Raw genomic sequence first — 15,006 nt, forward strand, 5'->3', positions numbered from 1 at the left:
CTTGATCTCCACCCCCGTCCCCCCTGCCCACCTCCTCTCTGGTAGCCATCAGTTTGTTTGTTCTGTATATTTAAGAGTCTGTTTCTTGGAGGAACTGGATTTTTAATTTTAATTTAAGTGGCTGCCTCTGGCTTATGGCTACTGTGTTGGATAGTCCAGATCTGATGAGTTGGGAATCTAATGAGTTGGGACTCTTGTTAAAAGAGAAGAAACAGGTCCTAAATAAATTTCTAGGAGGGTTGAGCAATATATATGATAGTGCTGGTGAATACTAATACTAAGAGCCGTTGATTGACAGCATGTCACTTCCTGTTGTAAGGCATTTTTCTGTGTTAATGTTTATAATAACCCTGTGGGAAAGGACTGTAACTGTGTCCACTTTACAGATGAAAACCGAGAGGTTCAGAGAAGTTAAGTTGTCTCCTCAAGGCCTCAGGGCGAAGCAGAACCTGCATTTGAGCTTAGGTCTGCATGTCTGGCTTTAAGAACTGAGGACCTATCCCTGTCACCCAGGAGGCATGCCATAGCTACTGGGCATGAAGACTGGGGGATGTGAAGGGGTGCCTGGGTGGGTGACTCAGTTGGTTAAGTGTCCGATTCTGGATTTCGGCTTTGATTGTGATCTCGGGATTGTGCCTTGGGCTCTGCACTGGGTATGGAGCCTGCTAAAGATTCTCTCTCTCTCAAAAAAACCAAAATACCAATGAAGGCCACGGATAATCCCCAAACCTTAATTTAGCTAGTAATTTAACTTCTGGACAAACCTTTTCTTACCAGGTAACTGGAAGACATGAGGCAGGTTGTGTCCCTTCTATGCAGAAAGCCTTGTCCTTTGTCCTCTCCCTTGTGTATGCACAAATGCATCACAGTTTTGAGTTTTTACGTATCTTTTAAGGAATTGACTTGTACCTCTCTTTTTGGAAGCTTATCAGCTTGGGTAGTGCATGCATTTTCTTCTCCTTTTCCTCATTCATGTGTTAGTACTCTTTCTGTGACACTCAGGGCCCATGACTACAATGATATGTTTGTCAGTCTGTGTCCCCCTTTGGATTAGCCGCCTCAGAAAGTAGCCAGTGTTTGGTGGCTGCTGTCACCACAGGGTGGGGGCTCATGAATACATATTGTACTCTGGGTGTGGAAAAGAGGAGACTCTGAGTAGCTGGACACAGGGCATGGTTACACCCCTGAATAATCTGTCATCTTCAGTATTGATAGAAGACTGTTGCCCAGAGGAAGTGCAGTCCTGACCTAGAGATTGGGCTCTTTTTAGCTCCACTGCATCTGGGAAATTCATGTTGGGATCTTGTCAGTTTTTTTCCTGTCTTTGAGATTCAGTTACCTTGTAAAATAGGGTTTTGGACTGGAAACATCATAAGGTTGATTGTAGGTTTGTTTTTCAGACCTAAAACTCCCTGGGGCTGAACAGTCAGGAGCTGGCAAAGGAGAAACAGGCTTAACTGCACAGAAATGACATTCCTGACCTTTGACCCCATAATTCATTTTAGCATATAATATTTGCATAGTAGTGGCAGCCTCCCTCCCGTACAATCTGTTTTTCCTTAAGGGGAACTTAAATCCCTTAAAAAAAAAATTCCTCTGGACACTTTCCCCTTTCTCTTTCTTTCTTTTAGAATTTTATAGCATTACAAAATTATGGAATTAAAAGCAAATTGTAGGTCTGCAAGGGCTGGGTTTTACCAATAATATAATTTCTTAGTCACCACTATTTGAAGATCATGGGATTTCAAATAGCAACTTGTATTTTTGAGTTCTTATAAAAACTCAGAAAAAGCCGGCAATAGCTGGAGTGGAGTAGAGCCTGCCCCTTTAGACACAGGGTCTGGGTCCTCTAGTTTTCCACAATTCCACCCCTCCCCAGTGTCACACCCTGCCTGCTTTGTGCATTCCTTCTGCCTCTGGCTCTTTCAGGCACCAAAGTGCCTTTGAGTTTTGACATATGTCAAGATTCTTCTCCCTTCTTCTCTTTTTTCTTTATTTTCTTCTTTGTGTTCAAAAAAGAAAGCTAGTCTGGCCTTATAAAAAGAAACAAAAAACGCCCCATGTTTTTCCATTTTTGGTAGAGACCTTTTATTACCTAGTGGAGAGATGGGGGTTGACCTTTTTAAGATTGGCCCCCATTTCACCCATTTTTCATATATTAGGAATTGAGTACTTTTAGGGTAGTTGTAAGAGTAACTTTAAAACACGCTTTATTGTTTGGCGCCTGCCTTTGGCCCACGGCGAAATCCTGGAGTCCCGGGATCGAGTCCTGTGGGATTGAGTCCTGTGTCGGGCTCCTGGCATGGAGCCTGCTTCCTCCCTCTGCCTGTGTCTCTGCCCCCCACCCCCCGCCCCATGTCTATCATGAATAAACAAATCTTTAAAAAAAAAGAAAACAATTTTTTTGGGAAAAATGTAGTTAAGGCTTACAGTTAATTTTTATAGCCTTTTGACTGAATGGTTTCATGCTGTAGGAAAGGTTGAAATGTGGGTAAAAAAAAAAATGAAATGTGGAGGTGCTTTTTCTTGGGATTGGCTTGGGGGGAGACATCCCACGGCCAGGAAGGATGCTCCTGGCATTTTGTGGAAGGCTAGGTTGCCAAATATCCTGCAGTAGATGGCCCAAGAAGTATCTTCCCTCACATGACATAATTAGGGCCTTTACTGAAAAACACCAATCTAATTTTTAGTTCTCAGGACATTTGATTATGAAGACTCCTTTTGGGAGGATTCCCCCTCCCCCTCCTTAACAGATTGAGAAATAATCTGCTAACAGATTGGATGGCCAATGTTATACCTTTGATCAAATATGGCAGAGAAATGCTGCAGCTCCTCCTTGCTGTCTCTGAGTATAGGATATATATATATATATATATATATATATATATATATATACATATACACACATACACCACACACACACACACACACCATAAATGGGTGGGCTAGCTTTTATTTTGTTGGGCCCGTGCATTGTCTTAAAAATTAAAAAATATCCACAGAAGCCCCTTGTTGGGCTGAAGCATGTGTTTTTTTTTTTTTTTTTTTTTTTTTTTTGAGGCAGTGTTTTAACCTTTGAGATGATTGGGGGGGTCGCAGGCTTGCTGGCCTCTCCCTGAGCTCTGGCAGCACTGGGTGTGTGTACCTGCAGAGCTGTGTTGATTGCTGGAGCTGAACCGGGGCTGCCCCTTGAGATGGGCCCCAAGTTCTGCCTCTCCTTGTTGTCTCGCCAGCGTCCAGGCTGGATGCCAGTGACATTCCTCACGCTCCAGGGCTGGGCAGTTTTTCTTAGAGTGGAGGCATATTTTGCAGTATTTGTGCTTTATTTATTTATTTATTTATTTTAAAAAATATTTTATTTATTTATTCATGAGAGAGACAGAGAGAGAGAGAGAGAGAGAGAGAGAGAGAAAGAGAGAGAGGCAGAGACACAGACAGAGGGTGAAGCAGGCTCCATGCAGGAAGCCTGATGTGGGACTCGATCCCGGGTCTCCAGGATCAGGCCCTGGGCGGAAGGCAGCCCTAAATCTCTGAGCCACCTGGGCTGCCCGTATTTGTGCTTAAATGCTTAAGAATAAGAGCTGGAACATGGAGTATTTTTGCTCATGTATGTTACCTCTGTGGTCCATGTAGGAGTTTGAATCTGTGGTTTCCCCGTTTCTCACACATGTAGCCTGTGCTCACACACAGCCGGAGCACCCGTTTTCTGCTTTATGCAGTTTGCTGACTACAAAGCCTGGGAGCCAGGTGCTGCCCAGAGCCTGTTTTTGTAAGTAAAGTTTTATTGGCACATTCATTCATTTACATATCGTCTCTGGTTGCTTTTTTGCTGCTGTGGCTAACTGGAGTCCTTGTAATAGGGACCACAGGACCTTCAAAACCCTCCGCTATTTACTGTCTTTGTAGGAACCTTTACAGAATAAGTCTTTTGGCTGCTGGTATAAAGCTGAGAGGTATTAGAGAAGTGAATGAATGAGCCCTGCCTGTTTTCTTGTTCAGTCAGCCTGTGGGAGAAGCAGGGAAATAACACTTGCTCACACAGCCTATAATAACACAGGTTGCAACCTGTTTGCCTTACCAGCAGGCTGGTAACGCACCTTCTACATAGCGGGGAGAAAATCTTAACTGCTTTTGCCTGGAATGATTTTGCTTTTCCTTTTTTAAATGTTCTATATTTGTTATCAGACTATGTTTATGGAGCAGGAAACACTTACAAGCAGCAGATAAGGCAAGTATTTGATGGCTACGGAGGTTACCAGGCAGCTGGTTCTCAGCAGCAACAACCACTACTTCAGGAAAGAGGGAATATCCTGAAGAGAGTTGGGAGCAGCCTGGCACGCACCCCTCCCTCCCCCAGGAACACCCTGTTCCCAGCCAGATGTGGGGTAGGGGCAAGGACATGGGGGGAAGCTTAACTTCAGAAATGGCTTCTACTGGACAGGAAAGACCTGGGTTGTTAGGGAGATTAGCTGGCCTCTTCGATTCTTCCAGTTTCGTTTAGATTGGCTCTTCCTGTCCTATTATTAACTTGCTGAAAGGAAGTCAGGCTCTGAACTATGGCTTACTGCTGTGTTGTAGAAGCCACAAAAGCATTCTGGAAGACCTCACTCAGGTTAGAAATAGTTCCTGCTTGAGTCGCTTTAACCTAGTTTTCTCATCTGTCAAGTAAGACTAGTAGTGTCTATCTTGAGTACCTCTCTGGGGGATTATGAGGAGAAAATGAAGATGGTGTGTAGGAGAGTATGTTGAACTTGTAACATGGAGAGAATATGATAACGATGTTACTCCCTGGAAACCAAGTATAGAGAGCTGTATCCAGCTGAACCAAGGAAATAACTGGGCTCAAGAATTAGCAATCACCCTTAAAAGTCTTAGCTGTTTTCTCAATAGAAATGAGAGTAGGGAGGCTTAGAAGGATGGATTAGCAAAGATCTGCTAAGGAAGCATCTGGGAGGTTTGATAAAAAGGAGTGTAGAAATAGGCATGTCGAGAACATTAAAACCTCATAATAAAAACCGGGAACAAGACATGACTGCTTGTAATTTTGACCGCTCTTTTCCATTATTCTGGAGGTCCCAGGATAAAATAAGGGCCCCATTAAAATAAAGAGAAAAGAAAAGTGTAAAAATACTAGAGATGAACAGACAAAACTGATCTTGCCTAGAGAAGATATTTTTAAACTATTAGAACTGTTTATATATTAGGTCAGGATTAACAAAAATCTAACAACATTTCTGTGTACCAACAAATAGCTACTTAGAAAGTAGGATAGAAAATGATTTCATTCATAGTACCAACAAAAATTATGCAGCTTTAACCAACATACAAGATCTTTGTTGAGGAAACTGTAATGTTTTGCTGAAGGACAGAAAAAAAAAGCTTATTGTCAAAGATAGGTATTGTGGTTGTGGCTCAGCTATTGTCCATGGAATTGAGGCCCATTATGGGTTGAGTAGCTTTCTTAAGGTCGCACAGCTACTTACTGGGTCATTTTGATGATTATCACCAAAATTTCTTTATTATTTTTAAGTAGGCTCCATGCCCAGCATGGAGTCCAGCTTGGGGCTTGAATGCACAGCTCTGAGATCAAGACCTGAGCTGAGATCAAGAATCGAATGTTTAACCAGCTGAGCCACCCAATTGCCTCCAGAATTTCATTTCATTTCATTTCATTTCATTTCATTTCATTTCATTTCATTTCATTTCATTTCATTCCTTTTTTTTCTTTTCTTTTTCTTTTTCTTTTTCTTTTTCTTTTTCTTTTTCTTTTTCTTTTTCTTTTCCTTTTCCTTTTCCTTTTCCTTTTCCTTTTCCTTTTCCTTTTCCTTTTCCTTTTCCTTTCCTTTTCCTTTTCCTTTTCTTTCTTTTTCTTTCTTTTCTTTTTCTTTTTCTTTTTCTTTTTCTTTTCTTTTTCTTTCTTCTTCTCCTTCCCCTTCCCCTTCCCCTTCCTTTTTCTTTTTCTTTTCTCTTTCTTTTAAAAAAGATGTATTTATTTATTTGAGGGAGGCTGGGAGGGGCAGAGGGAGAAGGGGAGAGAGAATACTGAGCAGACTCCCCTCTGAGCACGGAGCTCGACATGAGGCTCAGTCCCACCACCCTAAAATCATGACCTGAGCCAAGACTGAGCTTAACTGACTGAGCTACCAGGCACCTTTCCCCCAGAATTCCTTATAGTACTTCTTAAATACTGTGTTTGTTACCGATTTCCAGTAGACATTTTCCTAATGAATTTCTTCTGAGTAATCTTCTGTGTTCAGAATGTGGCTTTGCTAGATTCTATAATGTGTCATTAGGGGAACATTTCTCTTGATATTCTGGAGTCAGAAGGGGTTTTGAGTCCCACAAATTGGCCATTGGTGTGAATTGGCCATTCGTATCATCTTTCTGCTGTTGGTCGTTCTGAATAGGATATCTGGTGCTTCTGCAAAAACCTACCATGTTAGAGAATCATGGCTTTAAGAAGCCATTGGTTGGCTCGAATACTTTAGTAGACTTGAAAAAGAGTAGCTTTTTTTTCTTTTTCTTAGTGACTCAAATCCAGTTGATTTATTCTCCCAAAGCCTGCTGTTGAAAGAATCCTAGGGTAAATTGCCACACTTGTTGGTTTTGTTTAGACTTCCATATGTTGGTCTCTTAATTATATTAGTAATGGCAGCACCGTGTTAAATGCATACGGTCTATCATCCTGCTTAATTCCAACCCAAATGCCATGATGTTAGGTATTATTATCCCCATTTTGCAGATGAGAAAATTGAAGCTGAGAGGTTGAGTTTTGTCCAGGGTCATGCAGCTGGTAGAGCTAAATTTTCAATCTGGGTATGTCTGGGTTGTGGCCGTTGTAACTATTCTGCGAGGGCAGCCTATTAATTCTTAGACACCAGCTTTTCAATCTATGGCTTCTGAAAATAGAAGAGAGAGAGAGAGAGAGAGAGATAAAGATAGAAAAATCTTAGTATCTAATGACCTGCAGACTCTGTATTTAGTAGAGTAACCCAAGATAGATTTTCAATGAATGTGTGAAATGCTGTGATTTTTCTTTTGTTGTTATTGATGTATTTGTTCAAATTCCTTTTGAGAATGCACATTTGTTTTGAAACCAAACCTGTCTTTCTTGCCTACATTTCAGTCAGAACTAAGACATGGTCCGTTTTACTATATGAAGCAGCCACTCACCACAGACCCTGTTGATGTTGTACCGCAGGATGGACGGAATGATTTCTACTGCTGGGTTTGTCACCGGGAAGGCCAAGTCCTTTGCTGTGAGCTCTGTCCCCGGGTTTATCACGCTAAGTGTCTGAGACTGACATCGGAACCAGAGGGGGACTGGTTTTGTCCTGAATGTGAGGTTAGTTCCTGACGAATGAATGCATTATCTGCTTCATTTCCTTTCCTTTCTCTTCCTTCCTTTTATTTTAAATTTTTCAAATAATCCAGATACAGGAAAAAAAAAAAAAAAGAAATGTCTTGCCTTCCACTTGCTCTCTCCTGGTCACCCCCTTTTGGGACCAGCTTTGGCAGGCGCCTGAGCACTGCAACTATCTCAAAGACTCAGACTGCACTGAGTGTCAGTTTTGATTCTCCATGGGTCTTTGGATCACTCTGGGATCTGCAACCTTCTCTCATTCTCCTGTAATGAACATTTCAGAAGTTAACTTTATAAACTGTTAACAGTTCACATATGTTGAAAAGATCGCATGCTGTTTTTCCTCTTCTTGGATATTGTCTCCTGCTGCATCATTGACTCATCGGCGGTAGCCCGAGCGGAGAAGACCAGTTTGGGTTGTGTGCTCCATGTGGTTGTCATCTGATGCTTTCATTCATGACACAACGTTTCTCGAGTGCCTGTTAGGTGCTGGGGATCCAACAGTGAACAAAAAGAGGCACGCATTTCATGCTTTTCAGGAGAAGAGGACAAAAATGAAATAAAATGAAGAGGAGGAGTTGGGTGGAAGGTGTTTGTTTCCCTTTCATAAGAAGAGGCCCAGGAAGGCCTCACTAAGATTTGAGAACCTCAAGAAGAAGAGGAGGAGTGAGGGGTGGCACAGCGGTTGAGTGTTTGCCTTCACACCCAGGGCGTGATCCTGGAGTCCTCGGATTGAGTCCCACATCAGGCTCCCTGCATGGAGCCTGCTTCTCTCTCTGCCTATGTCTCTGCCTCTCTCTCTGTGTCTCTCATGAAGAAATAAATTACAAAAAAAAAAAAAAAAAAAAAAAGTGAGTCATGCCCCCCCTGTAGGTGAGAGGGCTGCAGGTACAGAACCTGAGCAGAAGCGCACTGGCTTTAGTGAAGAACATCTGTATCTCATTTGTAGGCAAGCCTAAACGTTTTCCTTTTATTAAAACAATTATTACTGTTTCCACAATTCTGCGGTGTCTTCTCTTCTTGGCAACTTCCAATTCAAAGGCTTTTTCAAGATGCTGCAAATGATGTCATCTACAAAATCATTTAACATGGAATGTCACTTGGGTTCGAAGGTATATTAGAACTTGATCTCAAACAAGAAAGCTTTTTATGTACGCAATGAAACGTTCTCCCCAATGTCTTTAGTGAGGAAAAAAAAGCTATAGCGTGGTGGCTGTGGTACTGCTTTTGTGTTGGGAAAGGAGAAAAATAAGAAACATATGAAAAGAGATTAGACACCACATCGATATGATGATGATATTTTAATGGTGTTCTGCCCCTAAAGTTGTGAAAGATGGCTCCTGGTTCTCCTTGGGATACTTGAGACAGAGAGATAAGGCGCTTTGCTCAGGGATGCCCTCTTGTTGCAGAGCTCTACCTGGTTCTGTTACATTTAGTGTGGGCACCGAAGTCTTTGTTTCTTTTTGTCTTGACCCACCCTTCCCAGTTGTTTAATGATTTTGTAGAAAAGATAGTGGCTTTTGTTACAAGTAATAGATCTTGATGGATTCGATGGATGCAGGGTGGAACAATAGGAGTTTATTCTCATCTGTAGAAAGAACCCAGGGGATCCCTGGGTGGCGCAGCGTTTTGGCGCCTGCCTTTGGTCCAGGGTGCGATCCTGGAGATCCGGGATCGAATCCCACATCGGGCTCCTGGTGCATGGAGCCTGCTTCTCCCTCTGCCTATGTCTCTGCCTCTCTCTCTCTCTGTGACTGTCATAAATAAATAAAAATTAAAAAAAAATTAAAATGTAGAAAGAACCCAGAGACAGTGCCAGGCCAGAGTTTGTTCACAGCCAGACTCTTTCTGTTTCCCTGTTGAGGCAATGCCCCCCCACCCCCTCAAACCCCGCAAGATGGCTGGGGTTTTTATCACTTGTATCTAGACAAAAATCCCTCTAAGAGTGTTGCTCTGTACGACCCTTTTTTGGTCAAACACAGAAGGACTTTGCCCTACTACAGCCTCCAGCTGACTTGCCCTTGGCCTCATTGGTCAGGATTGGGCCAGTCTTCAAGCATAAAAAAAAAAAAATCTTGAAAATGCTTGACTGGTACTTTCAGTCTGTATCATGAGAACCAGGCACTATCAGCCAGGAGGGAAGGGATCAGGTATGGAGGAGAAGTGAATGTGTTCACTATGGATAGTTTCCTGGAAATGAACAATAATTCAAACAGACAGGTGTTCTGTGTCTAAGATGTAGAGCCCCAAATTTCTTCCCGGGGTGCATTGGCGATGCAGTCAGTTGGGAAGACTGTTTCCAGCTTGGGTAGCTAAGGAGTTAGCTATGTGCGTCACATACTGTTTTCAGCTTCTGAGCAATTCATGTGTTGCCCTTTCCTCGACAACCAACCAGACACATCTAAAAGTTCCTTTTGGAGGATCCAGAGATATGAGGGATGGAAACTAAATCAAGATTAATTGGAGAAAACTTTTCTCAGCTCTCCCTACACAGATGGTTAAAGAGTGTTTCCTGACATCATCAGACTTTGCTATTTTGGTGTTGCTGCTACATAAGGAGCCTGAAGCTCTGGGATATGGTACCAGATTGACATAGCAGAGTCTGGTTTCAGACATTTCTCTGGGCCTCTTCTTTGATGGGAATTTCCTTTTCAAAATGACATTTATTTCCCATGGAGACCGATAGCTAGACTATGCGTCTTGTGTAGTTTGCCAGAATGTCCTGAGTGGGTTCACATCCGTGGTGACAGAGAATGAAGTCATATTTATATTTAGCTCTCTACCGTCCCTTGAATTCCTTCTTCGGGGAAGACTGTCCTTTTCCATCAATGATGTCATTGAGACATTAATGGCTCGGCAGTTTCCTGAAAGGTAGCCCAGAACGCTAAGAGAAGCAAGTTAAGTGACTGATTCATTGTGTGCAGAGATCACCCTAAAACCATTAGTGGTCTTTCCTTTCACATCCCATTCTTGAAACCCACAGTTGTCATCATGACAATTTTTCAGGTCCTTGCCTATCTGCCTGTTTCTCAGAGGCATCTGTCATCTTCATGAGTTTTTGGAAAAACCCTTCCAAATAAGGTCATCAGTGGATTGGTGTGCCTCTTCATTTTTATCCACTGATTCAGTGTATAGTCAACTAGATTGGAGTCCTTCTCAAGTGGAACAAGTAATCTCCTTTGGATGGAAAGGATTTTTTATTTTGAGCTTATTGGAAATTAGGAGGAAAGGGAACTATGTACGGGGGGGAATATTAACTTTTTGCTAACTGGACGTTTGTGTGATTTTTGACTTGTAGAAGATTACAGTAGCAGAATGCATCGAGACTCAGAGTAAAGCCATGACAATGCTCACCATTGAACAGCTATCGTACCTCCTCAAGTTTGCCATTCAGAAAATGAAACAGCCAGGGGTAAGAAGAATGTTCCTCTTGGTAGAAGCATAAATGGAAAACAGTGACTTTTGTTCTTTGCTGTTAACATTCTTGTTTTGAGTAGGCTTTGCTTTGCAGACACCTGGGCATACTCTTGGGGCCTTCTTATGTGCCTGGCTCAACAACCTGTAAATTAAGCATAAGGTACAATGACATTCAGTTAATTCTCTATAGTGAACACTCCATGTCCCCAAGGAGTTTAATTGGGAAGTGACATGAAGTAGTAGAAAGTTGGTGGGGATTCAAAATTGTGGTTGGTTGTATGAAACCTCATGCCCAGACCCTCCGGGTAAGGAGTTTTTGTGCTGCTTCCCATGGGAGTTAATAAAAAATTCCATTTCAGTGAGAGAGTGGTGTACAGTCCACTTTACATATAACTAAGGTCTGATGATGGAACCTCCATGTGAAACTCAACCTGTGAGACTCCTATAAAGGATGAGATGTTGGTTCATTCCTTCAATTTTGAAATGGAATTTGTTGTACAGCCTTTGTCCTTTTTTTTTTTTTCAGCCTTTGTCCCCTAAAGGTAATCTGGATGTGAAAGCAGAACTGCCATATTCCACTGGCACACCCTGTTTCCTGGTGGTTACCCTCTCTAGAGTCCCAGTCACATCATATCCGTGGTGGTTTTAGGTTTTTTGTGGCATTTTTAAGGAGGATGACCATAAAGTGCCTCGTTCTTAAAAATAATACATTGTGCCCATATAATCAACGTGTCATGACATTCTTCGTACAGACCAATTTAGAGAAACTTTAAAGGTAGGGTTTTCCCTTTCTGATTTGCACAAAGGCACCATATGGGCTAGTGGTGACCTTTTGTTAAACTCTCTATAGAGTCTGCTGCTTTCTAAGTTGAGAGAATATATAGCAATATAGAACCTCAGGGTACTGAGTAGACACTCTGGCTTAATTTCTTAAAAAAAAAATAACGAGCTTTTGTTTTGAGATTATATTCTGAAATATGATACCACGAAAAAACCTCAGAGCATGCCAATTGGGTGTTGCTAAATTGGGAATCTATTTGTCTCTGTAACAAAATCTCCGTCAATGGAAGCAAAAGCATAGATAGCCTCAGTTTGGAAAGAAAAACAACTTTTTTCTTTCTTTCTTTTTTTTTTTTTTTTTTACTGTAGAGTTGTTTTTATGTTGAGTGACATGGAATTACTTCCTGCTTTTCCATAGGCTAAATTATATCTGCTGAGGACTGTTGTACAAAAAAGAACAGACTCGTGTAGAGTCGTCAACACTGTAGAATTATAAACCAAGGAGAAAAATCAAAGAAGGCCTTAATTTCTCACATAAATTGTTTGATATAAAATCAATCAGGGCAGAAAGTTACCAATGATACTGAAGCATCTTTGTAACTTGCAGTAGCCACACACTTTCCTTCTGGGTAAAAGAGGGCTCCAGTGACTACAAGTGGTAGTAGCCCTTTCACATGCCATGCTTGGCTATCATTTGTTGTTTAACTAAATCTTTTAGGTGTTGATTGATTTTAAGATTTTGAGATTTTATTTTTAAATCTTTGTACCTGATATGGGACTTGAATTTATAACCCTGAGCTCAAGAGTTGCATGCTCCACCCACTGAGCCAGCCAGGGGCCCCAAATCTTGTAGATTTTTATATATTGATAAATAAAAAGCATCCGTCAACAAACTGGACCTTGCTGTTTCAGGGAGGGCTTAAGAACATGGCTCAAGATGAAAAAGTTTGACATGGTCCCTGTGTTGAGGGGAATTTGGTTTCTCGGAGGAGCAGCATCTTACTGTCTTAGTTTTCCCCCAAGTGTAAAATATCTCTTGGCACTTAAAGGGACTTTATTAAGTGTGTCTTCTCTGGGTAGGACCACATTTCACTGTCAGTTTTGGTTATGGGTATTTGCAGGACATAGGTAAGCCTTATTAATAAGCCTTATTCAGAGTTCATATCTGGGGTGATTGATGGTGTGTTCTGGTCAATCTTTATAGAAGAAGACAGGACCTGCTATTTGAATATATATTGGAAACAGAACAGATAACAAAACAAGAGTCTCCCCTCCCCCCATGATTATTGATAACCAGGCAGAGCCTGAAGCTGAACCAGCTTGGTACTCCCCAAGGTAATTCTTTGGGGGAAACCATTAGAACTGTACTGTGGGAAAAGTTGTCTCCATTTTAAAAGTACTTTGTTACTATTAATGCTTGGTTTTCCACAGTAATGATGGGGGTTTGTGTTTCTGTGGGTGTGTGTGAGCATCTTTTCTTTCTTTTATAGACAGATGCATTCCAGAAGCCTGTTCCATTGGAACAGCATCCTGACTATGCAGAATACATCTTCCATCCTATGGACCTTTGTACATTGGAAAAGGTTGGCCTCCATCAAAGAACCTCACCGTCGTAGCCCACAATTACCGAGATGACCAAAGACCCTCCCTCACTTCCTGTGCCCCATCTCAAGTTAGATGGTTTCTCTGCCTTTCCTCCGTACCTACCATTTTATTTGGATGGAAGAACTCTTGATCCCCTTAACCTTCTTCCAAGGATTGTAATGGAGTGTTGAATTCCACTGATTAGCTCCAAATATTACTTCTGCTGGTGATTGCACCCTTTTACCTGAAAAAGTTACACTTCTGCAAATCAGTGATTTGATCAATTTGAGCCTTACCTCCTCTTTTCTTTCTCTCAGAGGTGCTAATGAGGGCAGCAGGAAGGAGTAAAGAGAAAATTAAGTGTTTGGGGAAATTTTCAGATTGCTGATAAAGATGGTGGCTTCCTAGAACTTATTCGACTTTTATGGATATGTTTTTATTGCCTGAAGGTGCTTTTAAAAGTTCTGGCTAAAATTCCATGCTGGAAATTAAACTTGGAATGCTTTAGATTGTACACATCATCCTGGTGCTAAATTTTCAAATTTTTGGCACCAAAGTATAGGTAATGAAAAGCACAGATGAGGAGAAAACCTTATATTTTTCTTGCTGACCCCCAAACACTGAATCAAACTTGCTTTGGAAAATTGCACACACCCTCATGGAATTCAAGAAAAGAAGGCATTCAGAAAAGACAGGGGTGGAATCCTAGCTTCACCCATTTATAGCACTGGAACTTTGGACAGGTTCCTTAACACTCCCAGACCTCAGTATCCCTGTCTGTAAAATGGTGATGATAGTAGGTGTGTCCTTGCGTTCTTAGTGACAAGGCTTACGTGAGGCTGTTACAACGAATAAAAAATATGCCAGTATACAAAATATCTTGGTTTCTTGGAAGGGGCTGCGTGATAAATGACAGCTGCTAAAAGAGGAAACAGTTCAAGTTACTGTGATGAGTTCAGTGACTTCTTTTTTATGGCGTTCTAGATTTCAAATATAATAGCATCTTGGGAAATGGGTAAAAAGCATTAATTAATTTGGCAAATGACTGCTAAGAAAATGATGTGGGGACGCAGGTGTTAATTGGCTGCGGCTTGTACAGACTCACGGGTTATTATGCTCCTTGGTTTTTCTTCCCAGAACGCTAAAAAGAAAATGTATGGATGTACAGAAGCTTTCCTGGCCGATGCAAAGTGGATTTTGCACAACTGCATCATTTATAATGGAGGTGGGTGGCTTAGATGGTTCCTAAAAAAAGAGAGTGTGTATGCTGTGTGTGATGCCCAATATCCTACCCTTGCTAAAAGAAACATACTTTTTTTTTTTTTTTCATGCTCCAGGGTAAAAAAACAGAATTATTTGTGTATAGATTGCTAATATATGTGAATAGGGGATGGTGACTCTGTGCATTTTAAGGGGTGAGCTGATACCCGTCGTGGCTCGTGGCTATATGATACTGCTTACCTGTCCTTTTTAAAAACTTTGTTTTAATGGAGGAATAATTACATGCAGTAGAATGCATAGATTTTTGTGAGTATATTCTCTGAATTTGAGAAATGTGTAACCACCTTAAATGTATAACTACAACCTCAAATAAAATCTAGAATATTTCCATTACTCTATTATATTCCCACTTGCCTTACCAATAAATCCATCCGTCTCGTTTTTTTTCTGTCCCTATAGATTAGTTTTACATATCCTAGAATTTCATATACATGTCGTCATAGTGCATTCTTTTGTGTCTGGCTAATTTCATGCAGTGTAACTTTTTTTGGATTCGTATGTCATGTGTTACCAGTGGTTTTGTTCCTTTTTATTACTGTGTTTGGTTTTTTACTATATTAGCATGCAATTTATTTATCCAT

General features: G+C 41.2%; 1 protein-coding gene across 16 annotated transcripts in view; it reads left to right on the top strand.

Annotated features, from left to right (window-relative positions):
• Window positions 1-15,006, top strand: part of ZMYND8 (zinc finger MYND-type containing 8) — a 127,172-nt gene that overhangs the window by 39,472 nt on the left and 72,694 nt on the right. For 13 of the 16 annotated variants that reach the window (XM_055345635.1, XM_055345629.1, XM_055345707.1 and 10 more), the window contains 4 exons: window positions 7,127-7,345; window positions 10,662-10,775; window positions 13,051-13,143; window positions 14,282-14,369. In XM_055345635.1, the coding sequence (XP_055201610.1) occupies window positions 7,127-7,345; window positions 10,662-10,775; window positions 13,051-13,143; window positions 14,282-14,369 (514 nt within the window). The remainder of the gene's footprint in view (window positions 1-7,126; window positions 7,346-10,661; window positions 10,776-13,050; window positions 13,144-14,281; window positions 14,370-15,006) is intronic. The other 3 variants (XM_055345701.1, XM_055345714.1, XM_055345712.1) reach the window with 1 other exon arrangement.

The sequence above is a fragment of the Nyctereutes procyonoides genome, unplaced genomic scaffold (genome assembly GCF_905146905.1).
Source record: "Nyctereutes procyonoides isolate TBG_1078 unplaced genomic scaffold, NYPRO_anot_genome, whole genome shotgun sequence".
Lineage (NCBI taxonomy): Eukaryota > Metazoa > Chordata > Mammalia > Carnivora > Canidae > Nyctereutes > Nyctereutes procyonoides.